This window comes from Pipra filicauda, unplaced genomic scaffold (genome assembly GCF_003945595.2).
Source record: "Pipra filicauda isolate LSUMZ 115617 unplaced genomic scaffold, ASM394559v2 scaffold49_size4853605_pilon, whole genome shotgun sequence".
Taxonomy (NCBI): domain Eukaryota; kingdom Metazoa; phylum Chordata; class Aves; order Passeriformes; family Pipridae; genus Pipra; species Pipra filicauda.
Window position 1 is genome coordinate 1,028,127 of NW_024104642.1, and position 12,513 is coordinate 1,040,639.

General features: G+C 40.1%; 1 protein-coding gene across 3 annotated transcripts in view; it reads left to right on the forward strand.

Annotated features, from left to right (window-relative positions):
* The window catches only part of MBOAT1 (membrane bound O-acyltransferase domain containing 1), a 57,025-nt gene extending 44,781 nt beyond the window's left edge, over positions 1-12,244 (forward strand). For 2 of the 3 annotated variants that reach the window (XM_027748323.2, XM_027748324.2), the window contains 5 exons: positions 2,979-3,082; positions 5,822-5,886; positions 7,232-7,364; positions 8,515-8,666; positions 10,399-12,244. In XM_027748323.2, coding sequence (XP_027604124.1) covers positions 2,979-3,082; positions 5,822-5,886; positions 7,232-7,364; positions 8,515-8,666; positions 10,399-10,531 — 587 coding nt within the window. In that variant the 3' untranslated portion in view covers positions 10,532-12,244. Of the gene's footprint in view, positions 1-2,978; positions 3,083-5,821; positions 5,887-7,231; positions 7,365-8,514; positions 8,667-10,398 lie in introns of those variants that run through there. The other variant, XM_039386672.1, reaches the window with a different exon arrangement.
* Positions 12,245-12,513: the final 269 nt, after the last annotated feature.

Consider the following 12,513-nt stretch of genomic DNA (forward strand, 5'->3'; position numbering starts at 1 on the left):
GAGATGTACTTGTGTTCCTTAGGCAGTGAACCCTGGTGAAGTGGGGAGATGTCAAAAGTTTTGAAAAAACATGCATAAAATCTATTCCAGCTTGTCTGTGAAGATTCCCTGTGTCTGGAGCCAAATCTATTTTTCAGCTTCTTTACGGTAGAGTCAATGTAACGATTTCCTCTCACTTAAAACTTTGTTAATATATCAAATTAATTATTACAGGAAATCCTCCTTTTAACATTGATTTTTATGCTTTACTCATAGCTTTTCACTTATATCGATGGGGTTGAGAGGTTAAAATTTGTCATGCTGGCTCAGGCTTTGCATGTTACAGTGCAAACAGACCCCTCTCTTTCTTTAGGGCCCTCTTTAGCACATGTCTCTCTATTAGAGAGCTGTGGTGCATGTTGTGGGGCTGAAGTTAGGCTGTGCCTCTAGGGCACTGTGGGGTCCTGTATACACCTTGGCTTTGAGCAGTCCAGAGAAAGGACTGGATAACCACAGGGAACAAAGGAGAGGTGTTGGGAAGGACCCAAAAATCTCTGCAAGGAAAAGGAGAAGTAAGACAGCTCATTAGAAAGAGAAGCAAATTTCTTTTAGGAACCAGCTAGACTGGTGGTCAAAATAATCTTTTTGCATTGTACCTTCTTTCTTTTAGAAGTCACGTTTCACATCTGTGTGTGAGGAGTCAGATCCTTTAGGCCAGGCTGAAAATATACTGAATTTTTTTGCTGGTATTACAAGACACTGTGTGTAGGGGAGATCCTAAAAGCCCAGCCAGCAATGCATATACCTGAAGCTGAGAAGGATGTCACTGAGATGGGATGGAAATAGTCAGGGAGATTCATTGCGAGACTGTGATTAAACTGCTGGGAATAAAACTGTCAGATCGAGGAAAGGCAGCCAGGACTGGCATGTGTGGGATGGGAAAAGCTTTAAGATTAAGAATGGCTTGCTCACAAACTTATTTTTGTGGGATCCAATGTCAAATTGTTGCCTCCATTTTTTCCAGCATTATAGTTAACTGAAAGTCCATTATTGAACTTGGATTTATGACATGACTAAGCCATAGAGGCTGTAGAAATATCTTACAAATGGGGGGGGCGGGTGGAAAGCATGCACTGCATACTGGAGGTTGAGGCCTCCTTTATTCATACTGCAAATCCAGGCAGCAGAACAGCAGACACTTTATCCTTTTGCAGTTTTGCTCCTGGTGGTGTGGCCCAGGGCATTACAAAAGTGCCTGCTGAAATGGGCTGATAAACGCTTCCTGTCCTCAGAAAAGGACAGGCACGCTATTGTGTGAGAGCTGCGCTGCTGAATTCCTCCAGATCCACGGAAAGAAAATTCAGCTTCTTTCTGCATTAGCGATAGTCATGGGAACGTGGCTGCAAATCTAACTCTGAGCTGTCAAACCACTTCACATCTGAGTGCCTCCACCCAAGGAGTGGTGAAAGCCATACACCAGAGCTGTTCAAGTCAGCAGGGAGACAAACCTCTACTGGGCTTTGTGGAGATTGGGGTTTTGAGAGCAATTCGAGTGTGGACAATTGTCATCTTTCTGTGCTTCACACCTCGCTCTGCAGACAGCAGCTTGGGGAAGCAAGAGGCTGAGGGGTCTGCTATATTATAACTGCTGATCCTATGGTTTCTGATTTCTTATTTTTGGCGAATAAACACTAAATGATTGGTCCCTGCAACCTTTAGGGCAAGAAGGAGCAAATGCAGGAGTTCCCCTGCTCTGGGGTGACTGTTACATGCAGCTCCAGCCTCTGAGTTTGGGCAGGATCCTATGGGCCAACTTCATGCAGGGTTGTTGTTTGTCGTTCGTTTGGGTTTTTTTGAACAGGGAGATGATTAAAAACATGGAGGCCTGTCTTTCCATCAATAAAATTTGGCTCATTTAGTAAAGTGGAAAAATAAAATGGAAAGTTTCAGGTTAGACAAGGCTGCTTGTTTATTTATTTGTTGTTAGTCATGTTGCTTTTAATTAGATTCTCTCCCTAGTTTTGTGCATTAGGGCTTCTCCATGAGCTTGTGCCTGTACTCATAGCATTTACAAAGCAAAATCAATTTTCTTTATTGGAAAAGAAATACTGACCTTTTTAAAGCATAACCAGGCTTTTATTTTGTAAAGGATCTAGAAGGAAAAGCCTTACCTGTATTTGCACTTCACTTTTTCTTCCAATGATCCTCAGTTTTGGCTGCAACTAGTGATTCAGAGGTGATAATGAATCCTCCCTTCTGTTTTCTTAGTCCTGCAAGAAGGTATTTCTAGCAGGGGCACACTGAAAGCAGAATCTCGAGATCCAGTGATGAGGTGACTTCCAGGCAAGTCTGAGGGGGGGAGATAGTTGACCAGCACCCTGGGCAAGAACAAGTGTGTAGCAATATGTAATGCCTACTGTTATCCAAGCTTTTACTTGTGCTTAAAGTAACTAAGTCTGTAACTGAAGTTACTCAATATTTGATTTGTAGAGATGGTGAGACACTTTAGTGAGGCACTGGGCAGCAGGATTAGCAAAAGGCTTTGTCTGTGGAAGTCTGAATGCCAGTCTTAATTAGAACAATCATGTTGGAACTCTTAATAGAAATGGTAAGCATGTCTTTGAGACATTACAGCTTTTCAGAATTCTGGAAGATGCTGTGACATCCAGTTGCCCTTTTGAAGAAAATACTCATTCATTTTATGGCCACACTTGTATATCTATCTCAGGTGAATAATAAATGCAAAATAATAGGAAAAGTGATTTCTATTCATTGTTATTTCTTTTGCCTAAGGGGTAGCTAGTCTTTCCTCTTCAGGAAATGACTCTTATGTAGCCTAATTGTAGTGCCCCTTTGCAAAGAAAAAGCTTTTCTTGGAAAGAGAGGTTGCTAATTGCTACAAAGCTGGTTTGAATGTGTGTTTAGTGTCATACTGACTTGTAAGAAAATATGGCGTTTCCAGCAGTCTGATTTTGACCTGTTTTGCTTTGACATTGCAGCAGATGCAGTCAACAATGCAGCTGGTTATGGATTCAGTGGAGTTGATGAGAGAGGCACTTTCCGCTGGGACCTGTTGTCCAATTTGAATATCTGGAACATTGAGGTGAGATAAAGGAGTGGCTGCATTGGCATAATTGTAGAGAAATGGGCATGATAATGGGGAGAGGCTTTGTTGAAAGGAAAATAAGTCCATGCCACCAGACTGCTCCTCTTTAGCGTGAAGAGGTTTTGTGTTTTATCTGTTGGGCAGATAAAAAGCATCTGTCTCACAGGCTTCCTCATGGTCTGCATTCAGGTTGTATTTCTAAATATTTTCCTGAATGCTAATAAATAATTACATTGGATATTTAATAAATGAGCAGTCAAGTGCTGTAGATTGTGGCTGAGCTCAGTGGGTCAGTAAATTGCTCACAGCTATGATTCTTCACCATCTGTGAAATGTCTGTTTATTTACTTCTAACACTTTCACTTTTGTAGCCTAGTTGAGATAAGTGGTAGTAGTGAAAGAGGCACAAGCAATCATTACACAAACACTTGGAAGGGCTGGAGTGCCTCTTGTAAATGGAGAAAAGCAAGGGTAGGAGGCATAACAGGTACAAATCAAGCAACCTGAATGGGAACTGACAGAGCCACATAGAGTTTAGATGGCTACTGGTCTAGAGCGCCATCCAGCAAGCCACACTGTTTCTCAAAACATCTGTCACACATTTCTTGTGACTGCAGTGTACTTTTAAAATCCATTAGTCTTTTGTAAGCTATTTATGCTTGTATCTCTAATGCAAAAGATGGCCAACTGTTTCCCCTGAAAAATATTTTGTGAATGCCAGTGAGATAGGAAAATATTTATGTGTCTGAGACTACTTTCTAAGGGCTTCTTTTTTAGAAATAGGAGGAGCTTCCCTCTGTAATTTTGTAGTTATGATTTTAAACATAATCATGGAGGAAAATAAGTTGAATGCTTTATTGCAGAATGATCTGTGATTAAGTAAACGTGCTGTAATAGCTCTGCTCAAAAATGAAAGAGCTCCTGTAATTCTTCATTGAAGATGCCAAAATTGGAAGTATCATGATACACTCCCTCTTTTTCAACATTCTTTCTTTTTTTTTTTTTTAATATTAATTAATTCTCAGTGTACATCTCTCCTTGAGCAGTACAGAATACAGAGCCCAGAAATGCTTTACACTCCTCAATGACAGCAGCGCCCTAGGTGCCACTCTGAGATCTTGAATAAATATCTGATTCAGTCTTCGGCAGGAGATGATTCCTACTTTGATGAGCTGAGGAAACTTTTGTTTGAAGTAGGAAAGTGAAGAGCAAACAATGCTCTTTAGTCGAGCCAGATTAAGGAAATAGGAGCTTTTGCTCCTCTCTAGCCACTGAACTGTAGGCCTCTCAAAACTTACTTCCTTTATTGGTCTCATGGACAACAGAGATCAGATATTGTTTCCAAGAGCATAAAGCAGAGTGCTCTCTGATCTGATCATGTGTGCAATGAGAAAAAAAAGGAGCTACAGAGACCATGACTTCGGGTATGCCTTGAACCATCACTTTATGTGCCAACAACAATGCTGGAAATTGAAGTGTGATTGTGCAGTATGTACAGGTATAGTCTGTATATTCAGCATATGTAAAATTGCTTAAGAGTTGGGAACTTGAGTGCTAAATGGGACTATCTGATCTGTAGTAAGAAAAGCACATGGCAGGAGTGGTACAAGCATTAAAATGTGGACAGGGGCTAAACACATGTTGGGGACGTGAAAGCCTTGGCAACATGCTTGTTTTGACAGCCAGTGACTACTTTCACTCTTGGTAATGTAACTGGGGAAATTAAAGGAGGCCAAAAGAGAGTGACAATATTAGTTGGATGAGAAACTGTATTTTTCTTGGCTTCTCTTGGTGCAGTAAGGCAATTAAAATGTGGCAGTGCTGCACTGGGAATTGCTAATCATTTTAACTCTAAATTCAGAGGATGAATTGCTAGCCTTGGGATTCTTTGTGGAAGTGCAAAGATATCTGCATGTTCCCTTTGGAAATCATTGCCCTTAAGACATCTTTTCAGTGTGCGCTTGCCTGCAGCTGATATGGCAAAATAATGCAGTGTCACTGAATCATGACCCTGCTTGGTGAGGGGGCCCTTGAAGGTTTTTGTCAGCAGGCATGGAACCAAGGCAAGGAGCAGGGATGGAGAACCACCAGATGTGAATTTGATCAGGATTAGGGAACTGATGCTGAACAACGGAGTCCAGCAGTCTCTTAAAGCTGGGGGAACTCAGAGGAAGTATGGGTGGTTCTCTCAGGACCCTGGAGTCTAGTCTGGTTTCTCAAGCTTGGCAGTGCACTGACAGTTGGCTTCTAAATTTAGTCCTAAAATTTTTTATCCATGTTTTTCAGTCTCCCCCCCTTCCTTCTCCAAATAATAATGCATTTCTTTTGATTTTTTTAACACATTGTTTTAATTGTACTCTAGGAGAGTCCAGACTGCATAATTGGGTGGCAAGGTATCTCTTCCAAAAATGAAGCTGTTTATGAACTGAAGGGAAGACCAACCATATAAAACAAGAAAGCTTTTCAGATTTGCCGTTATTTGAAAAATAACCAAACATTGTATTTAATTTTATGTAACAAAGTGAGACTTTAGAGCAAGTGCCATGTTGGCAGTGAGCCATCAACCTAGTTAATGTCCCTCCCAAATCATATTAATGTAATGGTGGATTGTGGCACGGTCTTCACAAAAGTTAGCAGCTAGGATTAATATTTTCCATGTACCTCCTCATGAATTTAAAATGCAAGTAGTATTTTACAGGTTTCAGTGCTAACATTTCACATGAACTTCTTTCTTAGACTGCAACAAGTTTTAAAATGTACATTGAAAACTGGAACATTCAGACAGCTGCCTGGCTAAAACGGTAAGAGTAATCAAACAGTAACATGCATGTGAGACCCAAAACCACTACATGGCATGGAAAAATGCTGACTGGTGGATCTCATAAATGTATAGCCTCTTGTTCTTTCTTTGTTTCGGTGTCTTAAACAGTTGGTGGTATACAAGGGTATTTGGTGCTGTAAAGTTTTATTGCTGCAAATGTAAAATGTTCATATTTTATATATGAGCAGCAAAGTAATAAATGAACTGTTTGAATCCCTCATAATAGGAAGTAATAGCATTTTCTTGTTTCTCTCTATTATTCTTCCTGTACTGTTTTGCTTTACTGTGCTACATTTCCCATGCAGAGGTGAGCCTTGCTGTGTCACTGGGATCCAGTTCAGTAAGAAGTGGAGAGAAGTCAAAATCTTCAAAGTCCAAGTGTAGTCTGGTTTGGAGTTACCAGAAGATGCTTGCCAAGGAGTCCTTGTTTAGGATATGGCACTGAGATGACTTGATTTTAACCTCTGACTGTTAAGGCACATGTTATAAATACTAACACAAGTACAAATTTTGTAGATTGGGCTATGTCTTGTTATTCATTACACTTTGTGGCATGATTAAAGCTCAGTGTACAGTCAGCATGGTGTCTGAAATGCAGGCATAGATTTATTGTAGCTATCATAACTATAATGATGTTAAATACATACATCTTAAAAGTCAATGTCTACTATTTTTCATTATTCAAATTATGTTCCTGATAAGAAAAGAATTTATCTTGACTTGTTTCTTTGGAACACAGTGTTTCAGTTAAACTTTGGATAGCCAAATAGACCTGCTGTTGTGTTCTTAACAGTTATCCTTCACTTGCATCTTGGGAATAAGATTTTCAGGCTGCTAAAGTTAGCAGGAATCCCCTGTTTTGCAATAGCTTACGGCACTCCCTGTTGTTCCCAGCATCTGCCAGATAACTGTGCCTAAAAATATCTCAGTTCACCACTGAAGGGTGGGGTCACATCTCTTTGTCTTTCAACTTGCTCTTGATCTGTCATCAGAGTTTTGAAGGGTAGTGTATGATTCCAGATAGTGATGTAAAGGTGAAGGAAGTCTTGCCTGTCCTTTATTCCATTATTTACTTAAATGCTTTGAGCGCCAGGAATGAGTACAGGCACTCTTTGGATATTCAGTGCAAAAAAGCATGCTTCCTCATTCCATCTAAACCTCCATTTAAATGAAAGGAGAGTGCCTCGTGCCCTAGTTCTGTAACAGAGGCAAGATAAGACCATTAAGGAAACAGATTAAGACCTTAGAAACAGAGAAGTATTTGAAATGCAGTGTCCATTGTTCATTTATATTCAGCCTCTTCTCTTTTGTTTTCATTTTTGCAGTGTCTGCTATGACAGAGCTCCCTGGTACCCTACGGCTTTAACATTTATCCTATCGGCCCTGTGGCATGGTATCTATCCTGGATATTATTTTACGTTTCTCACTGGAATCCTTATCACACTTGCAGCCAGAGCAGTATGTACCTTTCGTTGTTCTCTTCTAAGGCCAGTGCTAGATACTATCCAGTTGCCAACCGCACCATCACATGGTCAAGCAGCTTGTCCCTGCTGTGAGCCCTCTTGCATGTCTTTGCAGGCTCGATGTTCATTGAAACTTTGTTCTGTATTGACGCTAATTGCAAAGTACCCCCAGCAGTTAGAACCAGCACTGATTCTGCACGTGATGCACTGCTGTCCCTGGCTGTCACAGGAAATGTTGTTCGAGGATATACAGTTAGTAGAGCCACCAACTGTGTCCATGCAGTCAAATTAGCTCGGAATTCAAGATCATGTTGGATTGCAGACTTTTGCTGGGTCATGTTGCCTATATGCTGGTGTGTAGTTGGCTCTGGGCCCAGTCTTACACAAGAAGCTGCTATGGGCTGAGCATTAGCCCAAACTTGAACAATTTATGTGGATTCAATTGATGCAGTAAACTGGTCAGAACAGGTTTCATGTCTCACTGTTGATAAATTTATCACTGCTGATCTTTCAGGCTGAACCAGCCAGTTGGGCAAGGCTAGGAAGCACCACTATTGTCTTTTATTAGAGTTTGACTATGGATAAATAGTCAGGTCAATTTGAAAGGTGAATTAAACTAGTAATCAGTATTAACCACTATGGCTAAAGGAGGTTGCTGAACACGCTCTCTTAACGTGTACTTTGCCTCTCATTTATGAGGATTTCATAAATGTGAAACTAACCCAAAATCTCTATGGAACAGCACATACTTGCAGGTATAAACACTTATTTGTCCAATTAAAGTAACTTTGTTTTACTGTTGATAACCAGTAATAAATGAAAACAAGGAGGGAGGAAGATCACATCATAACAGCTGCCCTCCCCAAAGATGCTGTGCCAGACACCCATAATGAGAGTCTGCTTCTGTGATTATGAGAGAGGAAATTGGGGGCCACTTCTCTGTTTGCCACTGACTGTGGCATCTTGGATATGCCAGTCAATACACTTCTGTGTTCCTACTCAGTGCTTTCTAATGGGCGTATAAACCTTTCTGTGATACTAATGCTGATGGTAAGTGGAGAGTTATGCACTGCAATGTGTCCACGGTGGCTTTGCCTAAGAAATGGATGTATATAATTTTTTGTTTACTTTTCCCTAATCTGCAGATAAGAAACAATTGCAGACATTACTTCCTCTCATCAGTGCCTCTTAAGATAGCCTACGACATTGTTACCTGGGTTGTCACTCAACTGGCTGTGTGCTATACTGTTGCACCGTTTGTTATGCTGGCTGTTGAGCCCACAATTAAGTTTTACAAGTAAGTTTTCTCCTCTTGACTGTTGTTCTCCACACCGGCATAGACTTTCGTTAAATAGCCCAAACTGCACTGAAAGACAGTTGGCATTTCATCAAATTTGAAAGGAGTTCAAACAGGATGCTTCATAATGTATAAGGGGTGATTTTTGCGCTTCGGTAACATAGTGAGGTATTCATAATGCCGAGGCAGGGCACTTTGCTTGTACTTCTCTGTGTCCTTATGCGACTTTTCATATACTCAGTTCCCATTTTCAGAACAGCTGAGTCTCAGCCATTAGCCATAGCCAAGGCTGAAGAGGTTAAAAATAGCGTGAGTTGGCAGTAGGAAGGACTTGTTGAGCAAAGACCAGGTTTCCAGCTGCTAAATGGGTACAACAAGAGATGTGATCGATCAGGAGATATGGAGGGTTCTGGCAGCCCATTACTTTTTGAAATGAGTATGCTTTTCTTTATTAAAGTATGCTTCTTTTCTTAGGAAATGAGTACTTCCCTAGGTTCCTTAAAATAAGAAAACACTGCTGTTGCAGAGTATATCAAATGTACTCTAATAAAACCAAATTGAAATAGGGAAATTGAGAAAATAATTAGAAAAAGGAGACTGGAGTACATTGCTTTGCTTTTCTTTCATTCTACAGTGAACCGTCAACATAGAGTAACAGGTTTTGGTTCAGAAGACAGACAATTTCCTCCTCTAACATAAAAGACACAAAACTGGTAGTCAAGATAGGCTGATGCCAGTCTGTTTGGAGGGGTTTGAATTTCGACATTTTCTATTCCTGTTTCTTAAAACATTTGATTTCAACACAGAAAACTTACCATATAAAAATTACTCCAAATATTTCTTAGTTTCATTTCTTAATATTTTTTGCCCTGGTGATTTTGAGCATAGTTAACATTTAAACTTAGAGACTGTTAAGCAAGGAAATTATACACCTTTGGACTAGGGCATGAATTTTTTGAGCACTGCTCACCTAGCAGTGGTCTTAAGCACCTTACAAGGATATTAAGAACTGTGGTAAGGAGCATAAATGAGACCATGGAAAGATGCATTTCTGTGGTTAAGAGCTGGACTGTACTGCTCTCAAATGTCATCCTTACCAAGCTGCCAGAGCCTCACATATTTGGTTTAAGTATTTTTTATTTCTCTTCAATCTTGTGTATACTGAACTATTTGAAATAAAAATATTTGATGTTTAGTAAGATACCAAATAACAATATCTCTGAGTAGTTACCTTCAAAAACACAAGCCTTCTGTAAACATCATTACCTGACCTTCCCCAGTTAAAACTTGAGTGCTTTGATTTATTTCAGATGTCAGGACTTTGAATGAATTTTTTGCTTTCTGTCACTTTTAAATTTTTTTTAAGCATGAAGGATATTTCTTCAGAACATGGCCTTGTATACTGTAACATTAAAAGAGAGATGGGCTGAATAAGTCTGGGGTTGAATTAGATGGGTTTATCTGAGCTGTCAGATTTTGGATTCCAAAGTTTGCTGATTGTTTCCTTGCCTCATTAACATTCACGGCAACGTTTTCATCCATGCCAGCAGATATCAAATGTGGATCTGTGTGAAATGTGTGACTGTGTGAAATTCAAGGGTGTATTTTTGTGCTTTCTAGGTTTCGTACATTCTGCATTCATCCCTTAGCACTTAATTCTGCTTACTGATATTGCACAATTCATGTTATTGCCAAGAAAAATATAATATTCTCCTTCTGCTTTTGTTCCCAGGTCTGTGTATTTTCACATGCACATTCTAAGCATCCTGGTGTTGCTCCTGTTACCAATCAGACCTCAAACCCACTCCCTAAGAAGGGCTCAGAATCAGGCCATGATGAACTCTGTTAAAAGCAAAGACAAATGATGCCTCCAAAGAAAATTGCCAGCATTGTGTAACCGAACTGTCGTATTGTAAACAAACGAAGAAGAAAAATGGGTGGCATGAGGGTTGAAGTGCAAGACAAGTGGCATTTCTGTTGGCTATCTTAAAATCTTACTGGAGAGGGCAGAGAAGAGCCTGAATGACTGTATTTCAATTTATTCCAGTTAGTGGAGATTTTACAGGCAACGTTTACAGGCTCATGGGGCATTTTGATTTTTATAATAAATATTTTTATGAAATGTTTTTATATATTTAAACTTTTTCACAGAGAGGCATTTTTTTCTCTTTTACAGAAATACATAATTATTAATCAACAAATAATCCTGTGATTAGAGAGAGAGGGACAGAAAGCAACTAGTAAAGAGTTAGGCCAGCTGCCTGATAGCCTGGTGCTGTGGGCAGCTGGGAGGGGAAACTTTTCATCTCTTGGTAATGGAGAGAGATGGTGCAAGTAGAAGACTACAGACATGGGGTTGCTCAAGGTGCTGGCACTGACTTCTGCCCCAGCAGGGGGACGGGGGAATGGGGCTTTCCCCAGCAATCCCCAGAGCAGGGACTGCAGCCTGAGCTCGGCAACAAGGGTACTTCACATCCTTCAATGTGACACCTGCTGGTAATGAGGGCAAGACAAGTCCCTTGGGAATAGATGTCTGGGAGCACTGATAACTGCTTAAGCCAAAATCTAAAGCCAAGTAAAGGAAAAACAAAGGCAGAAGGGGGAACTCAAGCTAGAGTAAAAGAAGGGACATACACCCTGTGGTGTGCAGAGTTGTGCTTCTCTAATGATGCAGCTGGAGCTCATTGCTACATCAGCCTTAATTTGCAGTTTTAGAGTGATGCAGCACTTCCTTTTTGGTATCAAAATAAGTGAGGCACCATGCAGGGTTAGTGTTTTAAAGCTTGCAGTTGTGGGTTAAATCTGAAGAAGCTTTGCAATGGATCAGACTGTTCTACTGAAAAACATCCCATCTTATGGTGTGGTTACATTCCAGCAGATAACACTAATAAGAAACCTGAGCAGTAATTATCATAGTCATAATAAATCATTCTCTGAAAAATATTGTGATGTGATAGGATGACCACAAGTGTCAAGACTGAGTCCTTGTATGACCTTGACATCTGACTTAACTGTTGATGCAAGTTTCCCTGCTTGTAAAGTCCTTGACTTATAGGGATGTTTTGAGGCTTAATTTCTCAGAGCTTGTTGTGCATTGAGATAACCTACTGCAAAATACTGTGTCAGGTTTTTTTTCTTTTTTTTTCTTAAATCCACTTACCCCAATAAAATAGGCTGGTACTGCACATCAAAATCCACTAAACCATGTTTTTAAATGTTTTCCAGGAATGCTTTTATCAGGATTTTGTAGAAGCAGTTCCCTTGTTTAAGTACTGGTATTGCTTTATGAGCATTTAATCAGTGTGTGATTGAGCAGAGAATCTGCTATTTACAGCATTCTGATTTTTGTGTCAGATTAAAATTTTGCAGAATCCTAATGTTTTCAGAAGAAAAAAATCAGGGAAACCAAAACAAGTTCCAAAATAAGTGATTTTTTTTTTTCCTCTGTGGGAAGTTCTTGTCCTATGACCACCTCACAATTTAGAGCATAGTTCATGGAAGAGTTTATTTGGTAATTTATTTTAAAGAGTGAGATGGGATTAAAAGATTGATCTGAATAAACCATTTGCTTTGTGTCACCGCCTGGCGTTATTAATCACAAACATCTAATGTGAAAATGGGTGAGTGGGTGGGTGAAATCCCTCACACCTGTGAAGGGAGATGTTCAGGTCTGCTGGATTTTGCAGAGCAGCTGAATGTTCCATCCAACTCCTGCTGAAATGGAGAAAAGATGACCACCGTTCGTTTTTGTGGCAGCTTTGTCCTTAACTTGGCAAGTCTTTTTTTTGGTCCTCATGTGTGTATTCTCCTTGTGACACCAGCCTCAGTTGCACCTTGGGCATCTAAT